The following is a 13,092-nucleotide window of genomic DNA, read 5'->3' as shown; positions in this document are numbered from 1 at the left end:
ATTCTACCAAGAAAGCTGCATCTGGGGCAATGAATATATGTGAAGGGAATTTGTCCAATTGTACTTACACCCTGAAAAAATGAGATACATAATTTAATTTCTGAACTGTATTGTAGGCTTGGTCTTTCTCTCAAGTGGGAGCTCCTCATGTATTTCTTTATAGCATTTATTTTTTCCAATCTCCATGGCCCCAGTGTCTAGGGAGACTTTACAGTATTAGAAAATATTAAAAGACCTAAACCCTTAAAATCCAGCTTTTTCTGAATGAACAAAATATAAAGAAAGGAATTGGAGTTTGGAGTTGGAGTTCCTTTTACATACAGGGAACAAAAACAGCAATACTGTAGCCTGCAGGCAGAGCCAGGGGGAAAAGAGCAAATGAGTCAATTAATTTTTTGCTCTGTGACATAAATTAGGACAGCAAATTGCACTGTCATCCATTGAAAATGTTCAGCCTTGAGACAGGGGTAGAGAAAAAAACCTCAAAAACTAAGCAAGCCATTTGTTCAGCTATGCAGGCTGAAATACAGAGAAAAAGAAAACCATATACCATTAAAGTATTTATAGTTAATGACTAATGTCTTGTGTTGCTCTTGGGAGTTAAGTGGATACTTTATCGTACATAATTTGAAAGGTAGAATGCTATTGCAGTGTATGGTTATGAACTCAGAAAAATATCCTAGGGTGTAAGTAAGATTCTGTTTAATGGTGAATTTGTCATTGATTATGTTGGGAATGCTTAGGAAGGCTTGCAGGAGTCAGAGAGGTGGTCTTGGGCAGACGTAGGAAGATGGAAAAGAGCAAGAAAGGAGGACTGAGAAATTCATAACTTCAGAAGCAGAAAGATGAATAAAATGAAGTTAAAAGTATCCATTGGAGGTAGGAAAAAATAGGGAGAGCTTCTTCTTCTTCTTGCTTTAGTTCACTCTTTTCTCTTCTTGCTAATCTAGTTTTCCTGTCCTCTTCTGCTCTGGTTATTAATTTCTCCCTATCAGAAATATTTATTCCTGGCTACTTGAGATGTTGAAATATTGGTAAAGTGGTAGAATCTTAGTTACATATTAGAAGAAAGTAGAATCTGGTGGACGGCTTCCCTGGGTAGATTGTTTTAAGCAGGATGTTCTTTTAGTATATACATAGCTCTTTTGGTTATAGAACAAAAATAAACATACTTATTAAAACTTATTCCAAACCTTTAAAGTTCTTTTGCTTAGTTTTCAAATTAAGGGAACAGAACAGATCAGTCTGACCCAGGAGACATAGCCTTGGTCTCAAAGTGACTATTATTGTTAGAAAAATATTCCACACATGAGATTTAGAAAGATAAGTTCTCTTTACATAAAATGGGCATAAGTGAATATTCACTTCTTTTCTTGAGTTCTTGAAGAGTGGCTTTCTTAGCATGCATAGTCTGAATGCCAAGTCCTCATTTTAGGGTGCAATTTAAGCTGAGTTGCACACAGAAGTCTGAATGCATCAATTTAACTGAGTTACAAGAGAACACTGATGGTTTTGATTTTTGCTTTCACTGGAGAGGTGTTCAGAGAAAATTTGGATAAGCTGTTTGGCCTCAGTTGCTTAACATCCCAGCCACATGACCTTGCAGTTTCAGAAGCTCTTCTCTATTAGATTGATACCTCAGTATTACTTTTTTTCCATGTAAAATTTTTACTCCCAACATATGTGAGTTTTAGCTGAAATAATTTATGGAAATAATAAGGAAATAATTTAAAATTACTTACTTTTAACACAGTAAACATGTTTGCCTCATTACTGTGGCAGATATGTAGACTATGCATTCCTAGTCTCTAGAAATAAGTAAATATTTGTTTTGCAGAACCTGTTTTTCAAAGCCTTATTGGTAAGCTATCCATTAACCACATAATCACTCAAATGTGGGCCTTGGCATTTGTTTCCAGAATTTGTGATGTTTCGTGTCAAGTCACATGTTCATTATGTCTATAACTTCTTTCTGTACAGTTGAAAGCTGATTTGTTTTGTAAAACATGATGTGTAATCCATGTGTCCTTGAGAATCTCTTCACCCCTCTTCCCACCATTTTAGTTCTAGAACAGGCTCCATTAACAGTCATAGTTTGGACTGAAAGAAGGAGATCAAATTCAGGTCTTTGCTTCTGGAACTCATCCCAGATTTCAGCTGCTCATACTTTGGATATATTAATTTTTGTGCATTTTGTGAAGATCACCTTCTATGCAGGCTATTGTGTATTCATTATTTTGCCTCGATCCAAGATAAAAATTTAATTTCTTTCACTTCTCAGTAACTGCTGAGTATGACAACTTGAAGACCCAATTTAGGGTCTATTGAGAGAAAGATTTCTTTATTGGCAGTTCTACAGAAGTAGCAAAAATTCTTAAATAAAAGCCAGTATCAATATAAAAATAAGTATGACTGGAATGTAAACCAAAAAGGTTTTATCAACCTGTTAGTAAAATTATGTTGCAAATTATGTCTTAAAATTGTTGTACAGAGCAGAATGTCTTGCCCCACACTTCTTGAGAGGGTGAGTGTTTCTGTCTGTGTTTTTTTCTGAGGATTCAGGGCAATATAATCCATTAATTCTGGCAGGTCATTATTTATGCCTTAGTGAATAATTGGGAAGATTCCCATCCTGACTGAGCAAATTTAACTTTTGTTTAACATTGCTTTTTGGAGAATGACTTGCTTGGTCTATGTTACATGTAAACTGATTCACCTGGGCTTGAAGCTAAAGTAGTCCAGGATAAATAGATATGACGTACCAAGGAAGATAAGGATTCTTGAGCTTCTCTGTAAGACAGAACTGCAATGATGCAACCTTCTGACATCAGATTTGGGCTGTCCTAGCTCCCAGTTTGGGAAGCCACTCAAACTGTTTTATCCTTTCCTCCCCCATCTTTGGCTACCTGACAAGCAAAGCTTCAAGCAATTTTCTTCGGGTGGGGGGTCAGATTTTTCAAGTGAGGCAGCAGGAGCCTGGCAGCATAAAAACCTTTGATGGCCAGTTGGGGAAAGCTCACGTGTCAGGAAAGCTTTATCTGTTGGGCTGTGTTGCTTCAAGCAGTGATGCTACGATTGTCCCGCCAGGTCCCTGGAATCTGCTGCTTTGGCCATGTCTCCTCATCAGAACCTCAACTTGCTTTTTGCCATATTTAACACTGTTATGTGTTCACTTTTCCTGTCTTGCTGACTCAAATTCTTTTGACTTCTTTGCATAATACTTGCTGAAATTTGGTGCATTTAAACGTGTATTTGTGTTGGGAAAGCTATAGGTTGCTCCCTCACTCTACAGGATGATTACTGGCTCATTTGATTTCTAAGTCACCTGATAATTTCCAGTCAGAAATATGTTTAGAAGCATGCATTAATCTTGTTGAATCCACCAAGGCAGTTGTTCAAATGACTTAAGTGAATGCTGTATTGACTTGGAGCTTTACGAATAGAAAGTTGGAGAAGAGGTCAGAGACAAAATAACTGAAGATTCAGAGTGCAGAGATTTGCTAGTGCTGATTTGAGGAGGAATTTTAATAATCCGAATTTTTCTTCTTCTTTCATTTATTTTGTCTGAGTAGAGGTAATTCTTCACTGATACAGCTTCCACTGGGGACATTTGAGAAGTTTGAAGGCTGATAATTGTACAAAGATCATCCAAAAGACAAGTTCAGTTTGGTGAATAGGTGTTTAATCGTAGCTCAGTTGACAATGCTCTGAGCTGCTAGGCAGATAGCAGAATTTCTTTGTCTGCTATGAGTAAAAAACCATGATGGGTCCCAGTCCTTCTAAAAAAAACCCAATAAACCAATCAAGAAAACCAGAACAGAAAAGAAGTTGCTGGTATAAAATCAAGACATTCATTGCAGAGTTCAAGTTCATAGCAAATCACTGAGGAAAAACGTGTTACAGTGAAAACCATTCTCACATCAATATAATAAAAAAAAAGTTCTAAATGTAAAGCTCTGCTAATCAGAATATACACCTGTTCTTCTGTCATATCTCTTTTTTTCCCTGTCTGCTCTACCAGTGATCATCACTAGTGTGGGGAGGGAGGACCATCACCCCCATCCTGTGTACTTCACTGAGCATCTGTGAATTGCTAATGCTTAATCTGGCATCTTTAGCTTTCAGGTTTAATGCCTCAGTTGAGAGTAAGCAGTGACCATTCAGAACCCTCATGGATATTGCTCCTGGTGCTTTACTTTACATCTGGAGGAGAGGGTTGGTCTACAGAAATGCCCATATGTATGTGAAAATCTGGTACTTGTGGAATGAATAGGAGCTCTGGCACTGAGGGAGGAGTTGCTGATCTAGGAAAGGCAAGCTGCAAATTTGAAAAAGCAACACCATTGCAATGAATTACATTCCCTTTTTCACAGCCATACAAATGTAATTACTTTAATTACTGGTGTATGGAGAGAAGTAGTATACTCAGAATGGAAGAGAAACAGTTTATGGTTTACACTCAAAGTCGAAGTTCAAAATCCCTTCCAAATACAAATTTCAATATGTTCTTTGTAGTCGCTTTGCTTTCCCTAAAAATCAGCAGAAGCGAGTTGTGCAGTTCTTCACATAATATAGTGTGGATTGCAGGTTTCCAGAGTCAGATTAGCTCAGTCTGCTGGTTGGTCCAAGCACTGTTTTCAGCAGCCTCTGCCATGAGGTACCTTTTGAGTTCGCACCCAGTCCTCTATTTCCTAGGACTTCCAAAGGTGAGCTGATGAACTGTCTGCTTTCAAATGTCAAAAAGTGCAAAATCTTGCCTTTGAGCACCTGAGAAGGGTCAGGCAGAATATCCTGACTCCTCTATGAAGTACCCTTACAAGTTGATGTAACTCCTGTGGCAGCACAATACTGCTGAGGTGAGACACAGAGGGGTTCTGCTGTTATTCCAGTAAAATAGGCATGTTCAAGTGAATTAATGGAATTGAAGTTGCGAGTGTGTCTCTTTTCCCAAGCTTGGTATGCCTCCCTTTATTTGAACAGAACTGAGGCCTGTTTAGTCTCAGCAATGAACACAACAGGGTAACTCAGGATGTCTGTCATCAGTGCCTAAACAATGGGAGCTGTTTCCTTTCTGATAGCAGAAGCAAGGGTCAGAAAGAAGACTTGTGCTTCCAACCTCCTGCATGAAGATGGGAAAGTTACTGAGTTCGAAGTTTCCAAAAAATTAGTTTAAACTGATTCTGGAGGGGCTGCTGGCCCTGGTGCGGATGTGCAGTGATGTTGTGTGACTGAGGAGCACTCTGCAAGTGTTGATGGTGTGAAGTCAAGTCTGTCACGCATGCACACATCCTTTCAGCATGTGTGTTTGTTTAGGCATTTGTTTAAGTTTTTAAAAGCTCTGAGCCTTTGCCAGGGCTTCTGGGCTCTCAGCTTATTGCAAAATCAGTAGGCTGATGGCTAAACATAGACGTAGTTTTTTGTGTTGAAAAGATCCCTGTTTGCATGAGTCAGTGCTCCTGCCCTATAAATGAAGGAAGGTATGAATATTTACTTTCCTGACAGAAATGTTGCATCATTAATATCTGTGCAGCTTTTCTTTATTAAATATTCTTGTCCTTTTATATTTAGTGCTGCATAAAAGAGACTTGTTAATGTGAGAGCAGTGGCTTTTCCCAGGAACAGCAGCTCAGGATTTCCCTCGTTGGAGGTGTGATGCTAATGTAACAGTGCCTCACATCCCATTGCTCTGTTTCTTCCAGAAGCCTCAAAAGAGGCAATTATGGTATTTTGAAATGTTGGTAATGATGTTAATGCTCTGTAGGCTTGACTTGGTCTGTCAGACCAAGGAAAATACTCTGAACAGGGAATTCATGTTTATGTGTCTTACGAAACACAGCAGAGTCAAGTGAGGAAATGCTCAGCTCTAAGCAGAGTGAAGGGTAGTGATGTATAGCATTATGCACCATTTCTCAAGCCTGTCTGAAACTTTGGACACAAATTTTCAAGGCTGTGGCTTTGTTTTATTGCCATTTTTGGTTCCTGAACTCAGTGATGTGCTCAGTCTTGCTGCAGTTTTTGATTTAAGTGGGATCTGTCCTGTAGCCTTTAGATCATTCATTTAGCACTTGTAAGATTTTCTGGTTTGCTATTTCACCTTTTTCGTTATTCCTTCTTAATAAATAGGTGAACATTTTATCAGTAATTTTCCATGTTGTGAACTTAAACTCTTGAATTTTTATCTTGTTTATTGCAGCTGGTGCTCAGGATAAAATTGGCTGGGCATTTGGCTTGGGTTTGGAGAGGCTGGCCATGATCCTGTACAATATCCCTGACATCCGACTGTTCTGGAGTGAAGATGAACGCTTCTTGAAACAATTTATTGGGCCTCACATTTGGCAAAAAGTAAAGTTCCAGGTAAAATAAAATATATACAATAATAATTTACTGTGATGTATGTGCATCCCTAGTAAATATCACATAATTAAAATTCTGTGTCATTAAAAGATTATGTTTGAAAGCAACAGCTTTACATCTATCATGATTCTCTCATGTACTGCAGTAAAATCCAGCTTTTGATAATAACATTTTTTTCAACCAGACAATATTGTATGCTCCTGCTGATACCCAGTCAACATCCCTGTTCTGAGAAGTGCTTAAGCACATATTCAGCTTTTAAATATATCCAGAATAGGGATTGATTTAGGCCTGTGGTTTGGTTATATTATGGCTTGATTATGTCCTTGAGTTGTGTTTGTGATTCTATTTCATTTTAAATATGTGTCTGACACAAAGCATTCAAAGATCATAACACATTCTCAAATTTTCCCATTGTTTTCACTCTACAATCATTGATGTCAATGTGAATTGCAGTGTTGACCTTTGGCAAGTTCTTTGTGGATGTGCCTTGCCATCTTCACTGTCAGCTCTTTTCTCCTGGCGTTGGAGGGGAGAGTGCAGGCTCAGCTTGTATTTGTTTTGTAACTCCTCTACTGTGGTGATTTTTGTGGTTAGCAGCCCTGTCTTGCTTTTTGTACTTACGAAGCAACCAGGCATGACTGGATTGAGTGGAAATACTGCTTCCATCATACTCTTCAGCAGGAGCATGGGGAGGTTCAAGTCAGGTGGTGTCAGCTGGCCTTTGGGGGAGTTGAGCTGACATAGATGCTTGATGAAGTCTGAAATGCTAAAGCAGTAAAATACATTTTGCAGCTGCCTTTTACCATTCAGTTTGTTTTCTTTGTGTACAACTTGATTATGTTTTTTTAAGAAGTGTAATTATTAAAGGGGAAATCAACAGTGATAGGTGACATTTGAGTAGTCTCCATATGAGTAGCAGCACCCATGCATTTGTTTTTAATTCATGGCAATTCTTGCATATCTTGTTTGGTAGCATCAAAATACTGTTTGAGATAAGTTTGGGGGATAATTTTGGCTTTTTTGGTATGGGTAGAGGTGTAAGGAATTTTTTTGGTTGATTGGGTTTTTTTTATTTGTTTATTTGGTGATAACTGGCAGTAGTGCATTCAGCTTGTAGTTAGTTATCTTACAGAAAGACAGGTTTTTGCCACTGTTCTGAAGGTATGTCTGCTTGTACATTTCCTTGATCTCCTACAGAATGTTTATTGCTCTTTTCAATAAAAAATGCTCAAGTCTCCGTTTCAGTCCCTTTCTGATTGGCTTTGCTCCTTTGTGGCTTTCTTTAGAGATTGCAATCTGATGGAGCTAAGATGAGATTTCTTGCTTGCTTTAAAACTCTGGATCCAAGCTTCCAACTGATATTAGCAGTAGATTGGGCTTTTGGGGAAAGGCCCAGATTGTTGGAATGTTATGGACTGACATTGAAGCTGAGTCAAAGAGAGGGCTGGGTGTCTGACTTCTCTAAGCTGCATGTAGTTTTCATGTTCAGTTTTACGTGTAGTGAAGCAATCTGAAGATGGCAAAGGCACAGGTTACTGTGAATAAGCTCAGAGGAAAGTACATCATTTCTAGGAAGCTGAATGTGATTTTTTTTTTAATTGGTGCTGTTTGGTAGCCTTAGTTTTGGTTCTTTTTCTCTTCTAAAGAGAGAATATGGCCAATGTTTTAGAAACAGATTTTTTTTCTCTGATATCAAGTACTGCTTAGGGACTTTTAAATTATAATTTCTCTTTTTTTTTTTTTTTAATTTTTGCCCCTTTCCCTTTTAACACCTACATACACCTACTCAACTTGGATGTTTCATCTTCAGTTTTGGTAATTCTCCCCAACTCTTAGTTTACATTTTTCAGTTCTGTATCTGAATATAAGAGAATGGAGGCAAGCCTGGGTTTTTGTTTGAAAGCAAGTCTATATCCAGCTGTCATCTGGTACCCTACATTGAGCTTTTTCAAGCTCTGTGCTGAACATACTTCTAGTATGTACTGGCATTGCCTTTTAAAGGGTTAATGACCCTTCAGGTGAAAATACTATTAAATACTCTTCAGTACTACCATAAGATCTGAATTTTTTTTTCCTGTTCTATGTTATTTTTCAGGTATGCTGTAAAACCAAGTTAGCAGACCTCTCGTTCCTGTCTGCTTGCTAAAGAGTTATAATTAATGAATCACATGGTTTATTAATATGATATTTGAAAGAAAACTTTTAGCCTGTCTTCTATAGTGTTGATGTTGTAAGAAATCTCAATGGATATTTTAAAAGTGTCAGATTTTCTGCATGCAAGGCCATGCAGTACTTTTCAGCCTGACTGAACTGAACAAAGACAGACCAAGTGTTTTGAGAGCCTTTCATGACAGAAATTGAATCCTGTGGCTCAGAAGGTCCCGGTAAAAGTCCATCCTTTATGTGATTAACTGAGAGTGACCTGTCAACTTTTTGGTACTCCCCCAAATCCTTTCTTATAGTCTGAATATGATCCACCAACATAAATATTTTTCTTTCTCTTCTTTAAAATGTTCTTCAAATACGTGAAGTCCACATGGCATAGCAGTAACCTTTAGCTGGGCTAAATATACTCTTGCTCAAAAATTGCATTTAATTGGAGCATTTTCTTGGGACTTAGACTATATGTTTTATGCCTTTTAACAGCCTGAATGTGTCAGACTTTTCCCTTTGTCATCAGTTGCTCAGTACATGTGTGCAGGCTTCAGTAGGTCAAAAAGCTGCTGGGAAAAGCTGACAGTGTTTATACCACTGTGCCACTCAGCACAGCAGTGTTAGAGTGCTTCTCCCCACAGATCAGATTATTGCCTGGATTTGGATTAGCAAATCACTTCAGCTATAGTTTGACACAAGTCACAGTAGTGTGGAGATCAGCGTCTAGTAACTTTCTTTCAATTGTCTGTGTAGGGCTTCTGCTCAGGCGTAAAACAAAACACTGAGGATGGGCAGGGCAGGAAGGACCAAGAGCCTGCAAGGCACAATGGAATGAAACAAATGGCTCGGTTCCGACCTAGTCTGCTGTGTTATGTCTCTGTTTGTCAGGGCCCTGAGCACAGTTCCATGTAATCGTTTTCTGATTCATGCTGAACCAGCACTCTTACAAAAAAAAAAAAAAAAAAAATCCATGGGCTGTCAAGTCTCAAGGAAACATACAAAAATGAAATGACATTTAGAGAAGAAAGGCGCTCACAGTTCAGTGGTAGTGTGGTGAGCCCAGAGGTGTTGATTAAGAAGAAAGGTCTCTGGCAGCAGGATGGATCCTGAAGCCTCCATCATTTTGCTGCCAAAGCAAGCAAGTGACACATCATGTCGAGTGACTCCTGGTGTGTTCTCCCTTCACAAAGTCACTTCCATTTGATGCTGCCAGTGTCTCTGGCTGCTGTTGTTTTAAATAGTTATTTATTTCAATTGCTCAGGAGCCTTGTGGCCTGCACTGAGGTCAAGCAGAAGCATGATTATGGCTGTTCTGGCAGTGGTACTGAAGGAAACTGGATCAGATTTCTAGCAAAACTACAGACTCCCTCTGTGAGATTATAGGAGTTACTGTCTTCTTGATTTCTGCATTATCTGTAATATTCTGCAATATCTGCAATAAACCTAGCACCACCTATTTTTTATCACCCCCTTCCATCATCTCCAAGGTCTGCTTCTTCCTAGTGTCTGCTGGGACACACAGTCCCTCAAAATTAAATTCCTTTATAATTACCTGGTAGCTACAAAACTCAAAAAATAGACTTTCTAAGCAGGATCATTTTAATGGCTACAGAAGAGAAGAAGCTCCTGGAGCAGCACTGCTGGGAGACCTGAGGCTTTGGAAGTGGTGTGAGGAGACTTGACAAACAACTTGAATTGACACTGTTCATCTTCTGCACAGTTGTAGCCAGAATGGTGTATGCCATCCTAATCCAGGATACTCTCTGCTTTGAAAAGTGAACAGTCGAGGATAGCAGGGATGATCAAAATAATCAAAAAGATGTAGTTGCGTGGAAAGAAGTGGTTCATTGTACTGGAAAGGAAATCAAAGCAGGCTCCTCTTCCTCTTGTGCAAGATAGCGAAGGCTGGGCCTTGCCTTTGCTCAGTGTGCTGTAGGAATTAAGCTCCTGCTCTAATGACAAAGGATTTCCGCAGTAGCCCAGTTTGCACTGTTTGCTGTGTATGTGAGCCCTCTTGTTCACACCATTAGACAGTCCAACTTTTCTACCTTACTGTGCGCTTTTCAGTTTTCAGGGACAGTAATCATCTCTGTGCATCTTTCCTGTGCATAAGCCTGATTGTTGCTGGGAAACACAGAGCTTATCCTGAAGCTTTAGAAGATGCTGAAAATAAAATGCACTGTCAAGTGTAAGGGGAAACTTTAGCAAATTAAACCATCCTAGTCTATATCCTTTACTCCATACTTGAGAAGGAGAGCATCTAGAGTATATACCATCCATTTCAACCAGTTTGATCTTATGGCATTCACTGCACAGGGTGGGTCTGTCTGATCCATCATTAGTATGCTACTCCATATAATTTCTATTTATCTTCTTAGTCGGTGACTAGCGTTATTTTCAAATAAAATTAAATAGATTCCCTGGTTGCTGCATTTTCAGATATTTTTCATCAAGATAGGTGACTCCATGCTAAAATGGTTATTCATTTATTATGTTTATTTTCTAATAGTGCATCTATTAAAGCCAAATATGCAACCATTAATATGTAAATTTAACTTGGGTGTTTGAAAAAATAAGGTATAGCTTCAACTGTGATTTATTGTATAAATAGTTTTAATGTAATTGAAGGTATATAATGTGTGTGTCTGCATGTGGAGGTACAATAGAGAATAGATGATGATGTAGCATAAACGTTTTCCTGGCATGACTTTGGGAAGGTTGAATATCTAAGAGTGACTTAGATAGATCATCTTAGGCAAACGTCAATAAAACCTTACAATGCTGTATATCATCTCAGGCTTGTCTGTATGCTCTGCAGAACACCATGAAGCTCTTTTTTTTAGTGTTGGATGTGCATGGAAAGTGAGCAAAAATACCTTCTTCATTGCAGAGATGCTGCACTAAGCTGCACGATTGGGTTAGAAATCACTTGATCATCAAGTCTTCTCATCAGGATGTTCTATCTTGTGTCATTTGTAGGTAGTGCTGGTATTGAAGCTCTGGGAACCTGAGCCCTCTGGCCCTAGCCAGGCAAAGTACTGAAGGACATGCTGAGCTTTAAACTTGCAAGCAGTCCCATTTAAATCAATGCAATAGTTCGTATGCTCAGTCAAACATAACCCAAATGCCTAAATAGCTTCAGGTCAGAGATCTCCACATTTCCTGGGATCCAACTGAGAGTGATCAGCACCTTGCAGGGCTGAAGCAGTGGAAACTTCCAAAATGACTGTTATAAGCAAGAAGAGTTTAATCTGACAAACCATACCACGCTAAGCCAGTTTTACTGATCAACACTTGTGTAAAAAAAGTCAACAAGAAAAATTCTGGAGAGTAAACAGAACCTGAATTCCCACTCTCAGCTGAAGAAAACTGTCTGAAAACACAGTAAAGAAAGTAGGGGCTCAGAATGAGCAAATGGGACGGACAGTCACATGGGACTGAATACAAAACAAGCACTCATACACTCATACAAGACCAAGTGAAAGGAACATAGAAGAGAGAAGTGCTGTACTTTGAGCATTGGGGGCAATATGAAAAATTCTGGTTTACAGTTAAGTTTAAGCAGATTGGGAGGAATGGGATGAAAAGGGAAGAAAGACACAGGAAAGGAGAGTATGCTTATGGCAAAAACTGTTGAGGCTGTTGCAGAAGTCTTTTTCTAGATAATCAGAAAGTTTTCCTGGGTTTTGTACTGTACACGTCTACTCCTGATCTCCTTTTGAAAGATCAGGAAGTGTGAGTGACCACAAAAATTATGACCACTAGCCATCCAAAGCAAGTCTTTAAAGTACTATCATCAGTTTTGAGATGATTGTGGAGGACTTCCAATTATGCTTCTGGATTTGTGAAACACTTAGTCTGTCAGAACCCAGACCCATGACAAAGGCTGTACTGAGATGATATTCACAGAATCACAGAACATTCTGAGCCGGAAGGCACCCACAAGGATCATCACAGTCCAGCTCCTGGCCCTCCACAGGGACAGCCAAGAATTACACCATGTGCCTGAGAGCATGAGAAACTCCTGGTAAGAATAAGCACTGACAAGGGATGTGATTCCCAACAGTCTAGCTGCTGCCTTCTGAGCTAATACCAGTGATGCAGATTTTCTCGCATACCCTGTTTCCATCTCCACCCACCCACCGCAGTCTAGTCTCACTGATAGCCTCCCAATGAACCTGAACAAATCAGCAATAGTTTAATTCCTTTCTGCTTGTACTTTTCTAAGTAAATAAAATGAATAAATAAAAAATGTCAATAGCTCTTTCTGCCTAGATTAGTTGGTGGTATTTATCTTATGTACTGTGTTGTCTGCTGAAGTACCAAAGGGCAAAGTAAATCCATTTAATCCATTTAGCAGTCACCTTAGTAACAGTTGGATGTACAGACAAGCCTATGGCATTCTCTTCCACCTGTGTTCCTTGAAAATACTTTAAGTATTTCTGTGTTGTTGTCACAGTATTAGAATAATTGAAAACTCCTGTTCACCTCTTCTAACTTGTCTCATCCCAATAGCACATTTAGTTTAGATTTAGCTGGTGGTGACTTGAAGCAAAATAGCTGATTTGAGCTGTTCTTTTT

At 38.9% G+C, this 13,092-nt stretch overlaps 1 protein-coding gene across 3 annotated transcripts in view; it reads left to right on the top strand.

The window, feature by feature from the left end:
- Window positions 1-13,092, top strand: part of FARS2 (phenylalanyl-tRNA synthetase 2, mitochondrial) — a 231,548-nt gene that overhangs the window by 129,973 nt on the left and 88,483 nt on the right. For all 3 annotated transcript variants that reach the window (XM_041413155.1, XM_041413154.1, XM_041413153.1), the window contains one exon: window positions 6,194-6,354. In XM_041413155.1, the coding sequence (XP_041269089.1) occupies window positions 6,194-6,354 (161 nt within the window). The remainder of the gene's footprint in view (window positions 1-6,193; window positions 6,355-13,092) is intronic.

The sequence above is a fragment of the Onychostruthus taczanowskii genome, unplaced genomic scaffold (genome assembly GCF_017590055.1).
Source record: "Onychostruthus taczanowskii isolate IOZ18803 unplaced genomic scaffold, ASM1759005v1 scaffold40, whole genome shotgun sequence".
Classification (NCBI taxonomy): domain Eukaryota; kingdom Metazoa; phylum Chordata; class Aves; order Passeriformes; family Passeridae; genus Onychostruthus; species Onychostruthus taczanowskii.
Note: the sequence above shows the minus strand (reverse complement) of the source record. Positions and strands in the feature narration are given on the sequence as shown.